Here is a 17,534-nt window from a genome sequence, read left to right as displayed (position 1 = left end):
ACGCATGATTTTTTGGTAAGTAATAAATATAAAATTTTTTTGAAAATTAATATTAAGTATTTACAAGAATTTACTTTTATCGAATAAAATTTGCTATTAATCGTAAAAAAACTGTTACCTGTATTAATCTAATCTATTAAATCATTCACACGTGGGAAAGTTTGAAGTATTTTACAAAAAATACTAAATAAATTAAAAAATTTGTTGTGATCTTCACACATCCTCTATATACGTGTAACGATTACGTTCCATCTTACCAAATATATTTCAAGCGAAAAAAAAAAATTATCTACTTAAAAAAGTTAGTTGGTTTAACTGGGATTCATGCACACGACTATCGTAATTGAATTTTTAAAAACAAGTAAAGTTGTTGACGTTAAAAAGACCTCGCACAAATTAGATGTAATCTGCATTTCGGTCAAACTTATTTAAATTTTGGCAAATGATAGTTTAAGTCATTCTAAAGAAAAGTTCCCATGGTCACAAGTCATGAAATGACAGGATTTCATGTTATTAAATTTTTAATATGCACTTATTTGTATAATGTATACCTATGTGTGTATAGGCAAATACATATACAGATGTGTATAACTACATGCATACGTGTGTTTATTAATGTAGTCAACATAATATTTAAATTAGTCAACAAACTTATTTAAATTTTGGCAAATGATAGTTTAAGTCATTCTAAAGAAAAGTTCCCATGGTCACAAGTCATGAAATGACAGGATTTCATGTTATTAAATTTTTAATATGTACTTATTTGTATAATGTATACCTATGTGTGTATAGGCAAATACATATATAGATATGTATAATACATGCATACGTGTGTTTTTTAATGTAAGGGTGTTGTTTTTTAATTCTTGTTTTTTTTAAGAATATGTTACGAAATTCAAAGAAGAAGCACTGTTAAATGTTCAGCGCATCAATAATATAAATTGTTAAGATCAATATTTTCAGTTATATATATATACGTACATGATTTTTGACAATTAAATTACAATAATTTTTTTTTATAAATGAGTACATTTTCCAATTTTAATTTAGCGATAACTTGAAATCCTGTCATTTTCATGACTTGTGAGCATGAGAACTTTTATTCAGAATGAATTAAGCTATCACTCCCCAAAATTCGAAAAAGTTTACAATATTAAGCTACAATATTTATTATATGATCATTTCTAATTTTTACAAATTTTAACGTATATTTAAGTTCTAAAATAAAAAATCTGTAAAAAAAAACCCTAAATATTTTTATTATTTTTTGTGATTATAATTATGTATAGGTACTAATATGTGAATACCCTTTAAGGATACTTGATGATAATTAATCTGATTTGATTATAAATTTTTCTTTCGGAATAATTATCAATAATAGTTATATTTAAAACAATTTTAATTACCAAGCATTAAAAATGGACGGGGAATTCTGTGGTAATCTTCTAGTAGCCACAGAGATTAGCCCATTTTCCTTTGCCTGTCTGTATGTCAGTGAATTCGATACCTCAAAATAAAAAAAATATTATTAAGTTATCATCCACTAAATAATTCGCATCCACTTTCAGGCTAGCGTTCGGTATCTTCATATCTCTAGGGTTTAGTTAGTAGTATTTATATATTGTGTTTTATAAGGGAGTATTCCAAAATTCGCAAGAAGTTCGAATCAGACGTTAATCTTGGGACAGCCTTTATTGTTATTATATAAAAGTAAAAGAATTTTACTTATTTTGTATAAAAACTTTAATAAGAAAAAAATAATCTCTGTTAATTTGTTTTATGAAATTGTACAAAATGATTTTTCATGAATTTTTTTTTTTTTTTTTGGTTGTAAATAAATAAAAATCGTTATATATTTTAAATTTTGTTTTATTTTTTAAATTTTCTAACCTATTTTTCTTTCAGAACTAAATTATCAATTAATTAATTATTTATTAAAGGTAAGTATTAAGTTAATTATTTAATTAATAATAAGCTGGGTGGCTGTGTGGGTATAGCACTTGCCTATGAAACCAAGGTACGTTGGTTCGTATCCTGGTGTGGCTAACATTTTTACTTTTAAATTAAATGAATTTTACCTATGTTAAAAATTTTCCACTCTTTTATAGTTTTTTATATTATCTATATAACCCGCCCTCTTGCTATAAATTACGTCAGTTATATATATGTCATAAATCACTATTCTGCCAGGGGGTGGGAATTTAAATAATGATAAATATATCTCACTCTTTAAAATCATGTTCTCCTGTTACAAAATATTAAAAATATGTACAAAATGGCTAGTTATGCTAAAATTTGAAACTTTTTAATAGGAGAACATAAGATATAGTTTATCTCAAACATATTCTCCTATTACAAAATATTAAAATTAGTATTCATAAATTAAAAAATCGCTTGTTAAGACTAAAATTTGAAATTTTGTAACAGGAGAACATGTTATATATTTTATCTCATTTTTTTATAACATATTCGCCTATTACAAAATATTAAAAAAATACTTATTTTGCTTGCTTTTTTGTTGATATGTTGTATTTTTTATTCTTATGAAATTTTATAAGATTTTGTAATAGGAAAACATGTTATTTCACACACAAAAAAATTAATTATGTTAGTCCCATTTTCCTACTTATGTCATAAATCACTCTTCTGCCAGGGGGTGGGAATTAAAATAACATAAAATATACCTCGCTCTCTTACTTATTTGTCGCTTTTGATTCTCTTAAAAAGTGACATTATCTCGGCATAATAACTTATTTAATTAAAAATTAAGAGGAGAATTGCTAGATACAAACCGAGGTATTCTGTAACCGGAGGCGACTGGGTTAGCCATTTCGCCACCCTTGACATATTATATTTACGTATTTTTACCGCCAGCTTATTTTGTTTTTCATATTCATGAGATATCGATTTTTAAAATTAGTCATATATTATTGCATTAGTATTGATATATACTTCGTAATGCAAGAAATCTAGCGCAAGATCAAAATTTGGCACGTCTGGTCTTGTAGATATTTTTTTTATAGGATATCGGATTTCGACGAAAGTTATCTTTTTTCCATTTTGAATTGTAGGCCTGACATTGAACCACAAAAATCCGCAATATAATCTAATCTATGGGAAACAGTTAATTAGTTTTAGTTTGCAGAATCACTATAAAAAATTTGAAAATTTTATGAAGTTCGATATGGCTTATAGGTACTCATTTTCGAGTGGGAATGTTGTATTTCATTAAGCATTCCGTTAAATATAATGCATGCTTATATTATAGTTTAAATTTTAGATATTTCTAATAAAATAATACCAAATAGTAACGCGATATAAAAATGACAGCAACTTCAATTAATCTCATTGTTATTGTTTTATATACAGACAGGTGTAATACTTATAAAATGTATTGTAAAGTGATCCTTAGACGTTCAATAATTTGTTTCTATTAACTGTCTATTATGCTCTTCAAGAAAATATTTCGTAAAGATTACGTATACTTACAAAAATTAATCCAGAAAAGCCTTCCGAAAAAATAACATCAAATTGGAAACAATTTCTATGCACTTTAGACATTGCAAATAGGAGTTTTATAGGTTTGGAACAATTTCTAAGACAAGCTTAACTTAAATTGTCGTGTTACTAGGATTATTTTTAATTTAATGTAATTTATAATATTTACAAAAGATAATTCTAATTATTATTATTCTCACAAGCAGTATTTATTAATCGAAAATCTGAAACTATATTTTATCATTGTACGAAAAATTTAAAATAATGGTTATAAAGCCGTACCTATAAGTAAAGTTCGAACCGGTAGAAATCGGCAAACCATTGAAGATAAAAACTTGATTGATCTTTTAAAAGATTTTTAAAGCAAATATAGTATGAAAGATTTTCTTACAAAATCAAATATCATGGAATGAATATTTGATGCAGAACTATTAATAGTTACGGTTCTGTAAAATATCTACTAATTCAGAAATTTCTAAATTTAATTCGAAATTTAAAGTCAAAATTTGTTTTCTTTAAGGTTGTTAGAAAGATCTGTTCGATGAAAAACATTCTCATCAGAAGCCGCCGTAAACTTATAAAGTCCAAAATTGATTTGGTTTTTCCCATTTATTAGTAACGCGTCAAATTTATGACGAATTAACAACAAATTTTCTGTTTCTTCGTTCTCTCCATTTCTTTGAAAGTGTAATATACTTTAAACTTGTATGTGGTGCTGAACATAGTAGAAAGGTGAGGTGGTTTACGTTACACATAATAATAAAAAATTATTACAAATTTTTATCTTATCATACAAAATATTTTATGATATTATGGAAATGGTTTCGATTGTTACAATGTAGTGTGTAGTGGTAAGGCTGTGCAATCAATTTTATTACCTGACATTAATTAGTCATAACTTAAAATAGTGATCAATTTAAACTGTGATATTTATTAAACTTTAGTCTTTTGTTTAAATAATGGGATTTTAAGTTTTATACAAATACTATTATTATTATTATTATTATCATGCTATGTAAGTTTAATTCTTATATTGTTTTCCTTCGGATGCTAAGATAGATTCTCACGTTAACACGCTAAGCGTCCGGATAGCGTCACGACGCCACGTATCAATTATAAAAAAATAAAATTGTTTAGTACCTAACGCAAAAGAATTATTCTGGTTCATATAAATGTAAACTCTAACTTTTTAGCAGTTTTTTAATATTAAAAATTCTTATAATTTTAATTGGATTAGGTCAAGAGGGTGGAGTTTAGAAGCTAAGGGAATATTCCTTTATTTGTCGGGAAACCATTTGCCACAATCTGTGATAATTTTACTCACTATACTGACAAAAACCCATAAATTTTGTACTATTTATGAACTATGAGCCATGCTTGTCGAATGCATCTTAAAAAATTTGCGTAAAAATCAAAACACTTATAATTTTCGCATTAGAAAATAAAATGGTTTATAGATTTTGAAACTAATGTACCAGTAACCAGAGATAAGTGCTTCGTTAAATATAATTTTATAATTTTGAAAATGTCGCTATTAATATTTTTCGAATTGAAGTTTTTATAATTCCCTGGCAAAGCCACAGAAAATAAAATCTCTTAAAAAAAATTATTACAAACTTGACCTGCTTATTCCAGAAAAAACTTCTTTAACTCATAAGAATTCCAAAAATGTATAAACATTTCATATTCAACTTCAATACTCTTCTAAAAAATTATTATTTTAATAATAATAATAATAAAATTTATCTTATTTATAAAAAAATAAAATGACTGATATTCAACACTGTTTGTATAGGATATTTCAATAATTAACTCAGTCAGTTTTTTATTTTCCCTGTGTTAAAGGGCGGACGAAAAGTGTTCGGGTTATCGAGACTCTACTGTATTTACGATTATCCAAATTATTCAGAAGATAATATGTTTTCATTTTTTATTTTAGTAATAAAATCTTGCAAGTTTTTCCAAATATGTTTTTTACATTATGTATTTGTATTGTACATATCAATAGCTCAGGCAAAAAAAACTTGTATGATGTATGGCGAATGCCATTATAATGAAGCTGCAAATACATACCAAAACTGTGCAAAACCTTCAGAACCTAAAAAACTAAATAATGAAACAGCTTTAGGTATTTTACAAACAGTTTGTCCATTTTATTTTGAAGATGTTGAAAATGGTAAGTTTTTAAATTAAATAGTATATATTGAACCCAGCTTTTAGTCCCCAAAACACAGCTTTTAGCCCCTAGCGGGCCAAACAAAACAAGAACTGTTGATATAGTAGGAGTAAATGAAAAAAAAAAAATTATTTTAACGTAAAAATTTTATAAATTCAACTGTATTTAAGAATAAACATACACGTAGTAGCAAACTAAATTTAAATCCAGGGGAGGGTCAGCTGCCTTGACCTACCTTTACTCTTTTCTCCAACGGGGGCTAAAATAAGCCCATGTTCGAAATTTTTTAAGGGATAGAGGAAAACTTATATTACAAAGTTAATTCTTTACAGAATAACAGACAATATTGGCTCGAAATAAGTTTCTGTAAACTTAATAATTTCGGAAAAAATCGAATATAAAAATGTTGTTTTTGGTGAGAGATATAGAGGAAAATTTTTACGTAAACTTAATAATTTCGATGAAAATTGATGTTTTTTTCCATCCAATTATAAGGAATAACGTTCTAATAAATTTAAATTTTCCTCTATCTCTTACAAGTTTCTACATTTCAGACTCGTGCGCCTAATAGGAAATTAGTGTCAATCATTAATTTATTTCTGATAATTGAAAGTGTTGTTAACTGCAGATGCTTAATGAACATTTCAGATATTTTAATTTTTATAAATAAGCTTACCTTTTTATTAAGACACTTGAAAAAAACGTGTTATAAAAATAATCTAAATGTTATCTCCAAGTATTTGATCAATTTAATTTTTTGATACGATTTTGAACCTTTTGCTGGCATTTAGATCAATGGAATCCACTTCAGTTTTATAAATAATCAATCAAACAAATCTAAATCCTTGAAAAATATTATCTTATGTTGAGGCATTACTGGATACAAAAAAAAAAATGTAAAAATATTTATGTTAAAAAAGGTTTTAATTTTCTAGCTGTCCAATTAGGACCAAATAAAATAGAGATAAAATTAAAATGATCAATTAATAAAAATATTAAATACCTCATTATCGAGGGATAACTTTAAGCGAAAATTGACAAAATTTTAAAAATTACCGACGTAAAACAGCAAATATTTAATTTTATTAAAAACATTTTGAGCTTATGTTGATTAAATTATCGGACTTTTATTCTTATTTTGTTTGTATTATAAGTTATCAAGAAATTTACATCACCTAATCTTTTCGGCGTTTCCACGATAATATGAGATCCAATTCAGAATTTGGTAGTCGAGAGGCCATGGGTTTGGAAGGTTAATAAAAGGCTAATAAAACTTTTTAGCGAAAAGTTGACAATGGATGACTTTGAGTACGTTGGTTGGGATCTTCCACTTAGGGCCCCGACAAATCCCTTGTTGAAAAATGTAGTAATAGTAGACTGCGTCCAATATATATTAAAAAATTTTTAAATGCTTTTCAATAGCAAATGATGTTGAATTATGCTGTGACGCTGATCAAACAGTCAGATTGTATGATGGGATATTAAATGCGCAAGTAATGTTCCAAAGATGTCCAACATGCTTATGGAATATGCAATATTATATTTGCGCAATAGCGTGTGCGCCAAATCAAAATGAATTTATAGTAATAGAAGAAACAAGCAAAAATGAAGATCCTGGACCTTGGAAAGGAAAAGGTAAATATCATTAAGGTATCAATTATTAAATAGTTTTTAAAACCTATTTATATAGGCTTTCCTTGCCCTATATTACCTTGAAAAAGTGACGCTATTTTAAATTTCGAAATGACGAATATTCAAGGATGTACGAGCGCTAGGGCAATTTTGGATAAAAGGCTTGATTTTTTGTTTATATGAAGTTGTCTAAATCAATTCTGAAAATTTTAGGGGGGATTGCCGGACTATTTAAATAAATAAATAACTTCAAAAGAAGCATATTTAACATTGCTCTAATCGGAAAACGGTAGATGGATGATATGTTTTCATAGATTTCTCCAAAACTAGCTATGGGCACGGAAGTGGGAACACAAATTAAAAATAAAAAATTTTTCAATTTTGATGTTGAATTATGTTGTAACTTGTTTATATAAGACAAAAGTAAGAATAAAATTTTCCGATATCTGGAGTGATTTTCAAAATATAAAAAATTAAAATTTTGTTTAATTATTAAGCTTTCGATATTTCGAAAACCAAGGCAGATATTGAAAATTTTTATTAGGTATTATTTTTTGTCTACATTCAAGAAGTTATAGCAAAAATTCATTATCAAAGTTGAAATTAAGGTACAAATAATTTCAACCACAAGTTTAAACTTGTCTTGGCGCTCGTACTAGCTTAAGAAATTTCCAGAATTGATATTTACGTTGTAATTTACTTTTCAAGTATTTAATAAATAAATTTGCTTCCAAACCATTATCTAGGTAACTTTCTTTCAGTATAATATAAGTCATTTTATACCATTATTTATCAATTAGATAAAACCATTAAATTTGATAATATGTATTATTAAATATGAGTAATCTCTTATTATTTAATTAATTAATTAATTAATTAATGTTTTTGAGATCCATAAAAATTATTGTCTATGATAATCTTTTAAATATCACATGTTACGCCATGATTAATCAAGTGTCTGTTTGTAAAAGGGTCATGACCTTGCAATTTTAACAAATTTTTTATTCGAATTTTTTTTCTATTTTAAAAACGGTGAGGAGAGGTGAAAAGAGCCAAGAGACAAAAATTGTTTAAAAACATCCAAAATATGAGCAGATTTTTATTCTTTGTCGTAAAAAGAAATTTTTTTGACCATGAAGATGCCCCCGTACCGAAAACTGCAGTATTTATCGTACTGCTTTTTCGTTCTACCTAAAAATGAGTAGATAGATACATGTTTGCATCTAATGATATTCCATTTCGTTTTCGAAATATAAAAGTGGGAACTTTTTAAAATGTAGGTCGAAACAATCGAACATACATACACAAGAGTGATCCTATATAAGGGTTTCTTTTTTTCTTTTTTATGATGGATGGAATCCTAAAAATCACCTTGTATGATGACGACTATTAATGATTTTGGAATTTTATGTTTTTAGAGTATGTGGTAGCATTTAATTTTACTATGACTGAGTCGTATGCAAATACAACATACGATTCATGTAAAGATATTATATTCACTCAAACTGGTGAAAAAGCAATGGACATTGGAGCTTGTGGAGGTGATAACAGTTACAAAACTTGTAACTCGAAACGGTAAACTACATTGATTATTTTTAAATTAAGCGTTAAAGCCGTGAATAGTGATGTCCTTAACATCGCTATTCGACAGAAATTATTCAAATTTTATTCGCAGGAATCCAAATAGAAGAATTAGGCAATCCTAATAGAAATTATTTGATATTTATATTAAGTCATACCCTGGACTAGGATTAAAAGCTGGATTTTTGTTTTTTATTCCTTTTAAGAAAAGTTCAAGTAGCAAATAATTCGATTTCCGCCTAATTTATAAGATTTATGAAATAATATTTCTAATAAAAATTGATATTTTATAAAGAACTATACTTACGGTAGGGAAGGCAACAAAATATTGATATTTTGAAATATCATGATGTTAGATCAAAGTAGCAAAAGTGGACCAATAAATTTCGAAGACTGGCAAACGTTTTTAACTGTCGAAAATGTATGATAATTTCATTTTCAGCTGGTTTGATTTTATGGGAAGCACTGCTGATAATCCATTTGCTCCAATGCAGATAAATTTTATATTTGAAACAAATTCAAGTGATGCCTTTAATCCGGAAAACATTTATCCATGTAATGAGACCTACCAGGTAATTTATAGATTAATATATTTACACAGTGTCTCGAGTTTTTATTGGAAAAATTAAATTTGCGATAGAAATCACTTAAATAAAAATTATTTGTGAAATGATATGTGGTTATTAAAGCTTTGTTTTCGCGATTACAATCAGGTATTAACTTTGAAAACACCACTGCTCAACTTTGAGCATATAAATTTTTTTTCATCTTTAATTGTTTATACCTTGCAATATTTTATGTGCTGAAAAACGATTCTGCTATTTTTTTTCGAAATTTTGACATTATTCCGAATTTAACGAGCTATCCACGTATTTTTACGACCAGTATTTCTGTAATTCATTAATTTGAACTTAGCCTAAGTAACACCAAATTAACCATTCAATTATTTTTCTTTTTTTTTTAACTTTTAGACAGGCGTTCCCGCCTGTGGATGTGCTGATTGTGTGTTATCATGCCCGATTGGTGATAGTCCATTTGGAACATCTGATTATTTTACAATTTTGGGATTAGATGGTGTATATTTTCTTATTGGGTTATTTGTATTTGTATTCGGGACAGCTTTCATCTTAGGAATTGCATTCATAAAATATAGAAATAAAGACCTTGGTAATAACAAATTAAATTAAATATTTTAAATTTTCTTTCTCTAAGTAAATGATGTTGTTTTATCATAGTATCTGGTGAATCGACACCTGATTCTTTATCTTCCAAGGGCGTTCCAGTGAATCAATGTTTATTTAAAGCATACTCAAATTTTCTTACATCAGGAATGCAGATATTATTTCGATGGTGGGGAACATGTAAGTTAATTATAGGAAATTATAAGGAAAGTTATTTACTTTCATAAACTCTAGTTGTTCTATCTTCTTACAAGATGAATGAGAATAAATCTATGATTATTTTATTTTTTAGAGGATTATTCGATAAATGTTGTATTATTTGATTTTTAGTTGTGGCTGAAAATCCTATACTAGTTTTAATGTTTTCATCCTGGGTTATTATTGCTTTGGGATATGGTGCAACATACCTAAAAATAACTACTGATCCAGTGGAGTTATGGGCAGCTCCTGATAGTCGAAGTCGTCTCGAAAAAGAGTATTTCGATAGTCATTTTCGTCCATTTTATCGAAATAATCAAATATTTTTTAAGAATACTCGTGATTTTCAGGTAAACTGAATATTTTTTGTCAAAGGGGATGTTTTATTAACAATTTTATCCTACATTAAAAATTTTAGGTAAATCACACTATAAATGAACAAACTATAACATTTGGGCGTGCATTTGATCAAGAATTTTTAGCAGAAATATTTAAATTGCAAGAGAAAATTGAAAAGGTAAGATATTTGATTTGATTATATATATTTTATTTGATTATTTTATATTTTATACATAATAAATCAAATTATTTTTACAGATAAAAATATTTGACAATAAAGGATTACAAGATATATGTTTTGCACCAATTGCTAATGAATTTACAGGCCCTGTTACACTTGAACAGTGTACTGTTCAATCAGTATTTGGATTTTTCCAAAATGATTGGGAAGAATTTAATAAAACTGATACTAACGGCGAAAATTATTTAAATCGTATTGATAAATGTTTAGTGTAAGTTTAAAATAGTATAAATTGTGCTTCGAGTGTGAAAGTGGCCGATTACCCAGGAATCTGGAGCTAGAAATAGAGTTTTTTTTGGGTAATCGACAACCAGCAAACACGCTCAAACCATTTTCTAATTTCTGACTGTGGGAACGATTCTTTCTTTCTGTACGATTTTTTAAGCTAATAACTACTTGAGTGCAAAAGTTGTCTATTGCTCAGTAGAGAACGAATGTGGAAGTTATTATCTCCTTCTATAGGTTTTATTTTGTAAGGACTAATAAGAACAAACAGTGCAGAAAGAGATATTTGTATGCAAGAGTTAAAAAGAAAATGTTAATTAGTTTTTTACCGAATTATTTATTGATATTCCTTATGTTTTGTATAATGTAGAAATCCATATGGAACTGATTGTATGGCATTATACGGAGGGCCAGTCCAACCAAATTTAGTATTTGGAGGTTTTTCCTACGAAGATAATGGTGAACCGTATTATTATGATGCCAAGGGAATTGTATTAACTTTTCTTGTAAATAACGAGAATAAAAAAGAAAATTTAAAGGAAGCCCTGGAATGGGAAAAACAGTAAGTAATTGAAACGAAACTCTTGGCTCAGTGAAATATTTTTGGTATTATCGGAAAATCTTATGCATGGGTATAAAATTTTTATTTTCATTCAGATTTATATCATTAATTCGAGAGTGGGAAAAGAATGAAAAACCTAATTATATCGAAGTAGCTTACAGTAGTGAGAGATCAATTGAGGATGAATTAGAGCGAGAATCAAATGCCGAAATTTGGACGGTGGTCATCAGCTATGCGGTTATGTTCGTTTATATTACAATCGCCTTAGGTCATATTAGATCATTCACATCGTTTTTTGTAAGTTATCATTTGATAGATTTTAAGTATATTTTAACTAAAATTTACGACTTTTTTATTTAAGGTTGATACGAAAATTATGTTAGGTCTTGGAGGAATATTTATCGAATTATCGTCTGTACTATGCTCTATCGGAATATTTGGTTATAAAGGTGTACCAACGACTTTATTAACGATAGAAGTTTTACCATTTTTAATATTAGCTGTGGGAATCGATAATGTTTTTATATTAGTTCAAACTCATCAACGAAAGCCAAGGTACATTCAATCTAGAGCTCCAAAATTATTTAATATAATAATTTTAATAATTTTTTCGCTAGAAATAAACAATTGACGCAAGCTGAGCAAATTGGGGAAACACTTGGAAATGTTGGACCAACGATGTTATTAACAAGTTTATCAGAAGCTTTTTGTTTTGGATTAGGTTTGTATAAAATATTTTGGGGTAAAAGAAATTACAATTATTCAGGAAAACTTAACTTATTAAAATTGCAAATTTCGATAAATGAGGCTATCAATATTATTACACATTAATATTGTCGCTGCTTCCTCCTAAAATGGCACTTCTGTTATAATAATAATTATTATTTTCAATGTTTTTTAGGCGCACTATCAGCTATGCCTGCTGTAAAAACATTTGCATTGTACGCAGCAATCGCAATATTGGTCGATTTTATATTGCAAATAACAGCATTTATAGCAATATTTAGTCTCGATGATAGACGATTTTCGGTAATTACAATTTATAAAAAGTAACAGGGCTAAATATACTAGTTGGTGTTGACGAGTCACTAGATATGAAATATTTTAGCCGTCCCTACCTTGCTGGCGGATTAGTTGCGTTTCGTTTTTGACAAAACAAGGTGAATTTAAAAAAAAGATCGGTCATATATTTCCAGAAATCACTGATTTTCGTAGTAATATGCTTGAACTAGTTGCTAAATGAAAAACTTGACGTTGTCCTAAGGATTTTGCACTTGAATTGAGTGCCTAAGTTATCTACCAGTAAAATTAGCCCTGTGAGTTCATATTGTCAATTTATTATTCGTAACTGTTTTATTTATTTATTATTAGGATAAACGTTTTGAAATATTTTGCTGTTTCAAGAAAAATATTTATGATTATGAACCAAACTCAAACGGATGGGTTTATAATTTATGGTCTAAATTTTATGTTCCAAACTTAATGAGGTGAATATTTGAAGTATTATTTTATTTTAGGGTTTTAACTAATCAAAATAAAACTATTAGATAATAGAATATCTCCATCCGAAATTCAATCCTTGGGATCAAAATATATGGGTAATATAGGATGTCTTTTTTAAGTAGACAGAACTTTCCTTGATAAAATTTATTTATCGAGTTTCAAGTATATGTTAACTTTAAAAGCATATATGGGTTTTGAATAACAAATATTTTGCATAACAAATACTTATTAAGCTAACTATTTTTATTCTTGATTAGGAATAACGTTCGAATTATAACGTTAGTAATATTCCTGTTTTGGACATGCGTGAGTGTGATGGTTATTCCAAGCATCGAACCAGGACTGGATCAGGAACTCTCAATGCCCGATGACAGTCATGTTTTAAAATATTTTCAAGTATGTAATATAAATACGAAGAATTTATAAGAAGTTTTATTTCTTTTCAAAAATTATAAGGATTTTTTTTAAAATTTAGTTTATGAATGAACTGCTATCGATTGGACCACCTGTTTATTGGGTCGTAAAGTCTGGTTTGGACTATAGTAAGAAAGATGTACAAGATGTGTTTTGTGGAGGTATGGGATGTGGCAGAGATTCGATATATACTCAATTATATGTTGCTTCGAAACATCGAAATTCGTAAGTGATTTTTCTTCCTAAATAAATTAATCAACAAAATAGGTGTAGTTAGGCTTTTTGGTTAAAAATTTATGTAAGAATTTCTATCAGCTGTTTTTTTTTTGTCCATTAGAACTGCCAAATAAATAATTTGGAACCGTACAAATCGGAAGTAGAATTGCACGTTAAAAAAACTTGGTAGATCTTTATCTCGTAGAATAGGCTATCCCTGCGCTTGCAGTAATACTTTGGACAAAATCTTAATAAATTTTGAATGTATGAAATGAGAAAAATTATTATTTAATTTTGCGAAGACTTACAAAATAGTAAATATAAATTTCGTATTTAATATAGTGTAGAATATGTTATTTGAAAGTACAATGTTGGTATAAGTTTCCGTAGTGTAGTGGTTATCACGTGTGCTTCACACGCACAAGGTCCCCGGTTCGATCCCGGGCGGAAACAGTTTTGAAATTTTTTACATAATTTTATTATTTTTATTTTCTAAATTATTTTAATCAAAATTATTATTTTTATAATAACCTTCAATAAATTCCAAAAATTGAGATATTTCATAAAGGAAAACTGTATATTCATTCATTGTAATGAGCATTATAGGCATATTTTCGTGTTTTTGTTTTTCCATTCCGTTTTCGAAATATTCAGCTGAAAACTTCACCTTGTACATGTCGATCAAATTGAAAAACAAAATATCAATACAGCTTATTATTTAATTTTAGTTTTTGAATCCTAATATTTTTATCTAAGAATGATTTCACGTAAATGAACGCCTCTTGCTTCATGTATACTTCCATACCAAAAACCACAAAAAGCTGTTAATTTTTATGGATGTAAACATGATTTATAACAACATTTGAATTGATTTTCTTCTCTCAAAAACCTGAAATTTTACTTATTCAAAGAGATCTAACATATTTGGGGTGAAAAAAACCGGCATATGTGGTCTATTAATCATGTTTACGTATACAAAAATTAACATTTCTGTATGGTTTTGTAAATTTACTTGAAATCATTTTATCTTATCTCATACTGTTTTGTTTTTATTTCCAATTAAAAATGTATAATTCCAATTTAATCATTCTATATATCTATTAAAAATATTTTTTATTTGTATATACAGGTCATATATAGCTATGCCATCAAATTCGTGGCTAGATGATTATTTTGATTGGAGTATGATAGAATGTTGCCAACATTTTGTTAGTAATGAAACATTTTGTCCACATTCTGTACATAATGAGACACTATGTACAAAATGTTCAAGGGAATCGGATGTTGGCTCAATACGTCCAACAGAAAACGATTTTAATCGCTTTTTACCATATTTTTTAAAAGATAATCCTGATCCTGAATGTGCTAAAGCTGGACATGCAGCCTATGGATCCGTAAGTATTATACGTACCTAAATGATTCTCGATTACATTTCGAACTTAAACTCTAATCGAATTTAACTCGAAAATAACGGTAGCCACGGTACTCTCATAAGAATGAGTAATATGTCAACATTGCTTAAGGATACACACAATACTCGGTGTGTGATCAGTTGTTTATAACATTTTACTATAGTTGTTTCTGTTACAAGCACAATAATCTACTATGTTGTCTTGTCCAAACAATTCTTTCCATACCTATCCCATTTACTAAAAATTATCGTCTAAGTAAATTTGTGATGACCGTTTCCGGTCATATAATCGCTTTATACTAAAATTTTATTTAAATCTCTTTTTCAGTCTGTAAATTATAAATTATTTGATAATCGATCATCAGTGGTTCAAGAATTTTATTTATCTTCATTCCATACGGTATTAAAAACTTCTAAAGACTTCTATGAAGCTTTAAAATATGCTCGAATAGTCGCAGATAATTTAACACTTACATTAAGCAATTATAATTTAACTGAAGATCTTAGTGAGAAAATTGAAATATTTCCTTACAGGTATGCCATAAATTTATAATTTTGATAAAAGTGATCCAAATTGAAATCCAGACAGGCGAATAAAATTAATTTTTTTAAATTTTTTTTAGTGTATTTTATGTTTTTTATGAACAGTATTTAACAATATGGAATGATGCATTATTTTCAATATTTTACTCATTGTTAGCGGTATTTGTTGTGACTTTAGTTGTAACTGGTTTCTCATTCTTTTCGTCTGGTGTTGTTTTACTATTTGTAACATTAATTATTACAAATATAGCTGGTTGTTTATATTGGTGGAATATTACGTTGAATGCTATCTCATTAGTAAATTTAGTGATGGTAAACATAGACAATTATTTATAATATTTTTCTAACTGTCTCTATTTTTAAAAAATTATGATTTTTTTAGGCAGTTGGAATCGCTGTTGAATTCGTGAGTAACATAGTTCACGCTTTTGGGGTTTCAAAAGAATCGACAAGTTTAGGGAAAGCTACTGACGCAATTACGACAATGGGTAGTTCAGTAAGTATATTTTGTATAATTTTGCTTTGGATAATTTATATTTGGATGAAATTTGCATAATATTTTTTTAAGCTGGGGATATTTTTGTTTAGTATAGAAAATTGTTTTTTTTTTTCTTTTTCCAAAATAAACAAAAATTTTAACCACTATATTAAGGCCAATTTTAGAAGAGAGGAAAGTTCTTGCGATACTACACGACAGATATAGTCTGAGAATAATCGTTCCGAAGATCTTATATCACTTCCAATTGCCTCTATTAGCAAAATTGTTGCGGGAATTACAGGACAGTGGCTAGGCGGCAATCATACTGAACGTCTGAGTCTGACAGTGTATCATGAATACTGCAGGCGCTGTCACAGTGAGGAGGAGGAAGAAACGATGTCTCATCTTTTCTGTCACTGTCCAACTCTTGCCACGAGGAGGTAGACTCACTTGAGCCAGCCTCTCTTTGACGATCTCTCCGACCTTAAGTTCGTTGACGTCAAAGCATTACTGCTGTTCCTAAACGGCTCCAAATGATTCATGGAGTAGTAGCCGGGGATGGGTCAACCCTTTTTTGGTATCACAACGGTATGCTGAAGAAAATTTACGGGTGGGGTTTAATCTGCCCTGCGGTTCACCATTGTTAGTCGTGCTCGAGCTATGTGAAAACATTTTTAATATTCTTTTTATATTTTTCAGGTATTTATGGGAATAACATTAACAAAATGTTTTGGAGTGATCGTATTAGCATTTGCTAAATCCCAAATATTTCAAATATTTTACTTTCGAATGTATTTATGTATAGTAGTTGTAGGTGCCTTACATGGCTTAATATTGTTACCTGTATTTTTAAGCTTTTGTTAATAATTAATTTAAAATTATAAACAAATGAAATAAATATGTGATTATTATTTTGATATTAAATAATTTTATTTTAATGCTTTAATGCAGTGTTTTTTTAGTAAATCGTTGGATTGCTCTTTCAGAGAAGAATACAATGTTTCAAATTAACGTTTCTGCTAAAATGAACATAGCCAGACACGAAGATCTAAAAATTATGTACCCTCTCTCTAACTTTAAAGTAATGTGATTTTTAAATATGAAAAATCTGTCTCGATAGCAGTACCTATAATAAATAAAGACTTCCAACGAAAATACTTCGAACATAATACGTCGATTTGAAGAGATTATGAGAACTTAATTAAAGATTTTGGGTACCCATTTAAGCGTTTTCTTCCGTGGATTTGAGAGATAAATAAAAAATGTTCAATAATTGTTTTGCGTCCGTGAATTTTATGTGAAATACGCTCCCAGGAGAAAAAATTAGCTTCAAAAT

At 28.1% G+C, this 17,534-nt stretch overlaps 1 protein-coding gene and 1 non-coding gene across 2 annotated transcripts; both read left to right on the top strand.

Annotated features, from left to right (window-relative positions):
* Positions 1-4,401: 4,401 nt before the first annotated feature.
* On the top strand, positions 4,402-17,079 carry LOC123291518 (NPC intracellular cholesterol transporter 1 homolog 1b-like). The gene is made up of 23 exons (XM_044871828.1): positions 4,402-4,513; positions 5,438-5,674; positions 7,097-7,309; positions 8,725-8,881; positions 9,330-9,459; positions 9,859-10,054; positions 10,123-10,248; positions 10,399-10,616; positions 10,685-10,783; positions 10,864-11,057; positions 11,442-11,633; positions 11,729-11,930; positions 11,995-12,188; positions 12,251-12,354; positions 12,535-12,662; positions 13,005-13,120; positions 13,394-13,532; positions 13,612-13,775; positions 14,896-15,160; positions 15,506-15,711; positions 15,801-16,032; positions 16,103-16,216; positions 16,898-17,079. The coding sequence occupies exons 1-23, from the start codon at positions 4,507-4,509 to the stop codon at positions 17,060-17,062; spliced, it is 3,798 nt and encodes a 1,265-aa protein (XP_044727763.1). The 5' UTR covers positions 4,402-4,506; the 3' UTR covers positions 17,063-17,079.
* Positions 14,147-14,219, top strand: Trnav-cac. Its single transcript has one exon. It is a non-coding gene; the product is annotated as a tRNA-Val (tRNA).
* Positions 17,080-17,534: the final 455 nt, after the last annotated feature.

This window comes from Chrysoperla carnea, chromosome 2 (assembly GCF_905475395.1).
Source record: "Chrysoperla carnea chromosome 2, inChrCarn1.1, whole genome shotgun sequence".
NCBI lineage: Eukaryota > Metazoa > Arthropoda > Insecta > Neuroptera > Chrysopidae > Chrysoperla > Chrysoperla carnea.
The sequence above is the reverse complement of the archived record's forward strand: the minus strand, read 5'-3'. Positions and strand labels throughout refer to the sequence as shown.

Bases quoted from the DNA above. Each gene is read 5' to 3' on its own strand.
- LOC123291518 (XM_044871828.1), top strand. The intron at 10,617-10,684 runs GTAAACTGAATA...TAAAAATTTTAG, and splicing joins AGAATACTCGTGATTTTCAG to GTAAATCACACTATAAATGA. The intron at 11,058-11,441 runs GTAAGTTTAAAA...TGTATAATGTAG, and splicing joins CGTATTGATAAATGTTTAGT to AAATCCATATGGAACTGATT.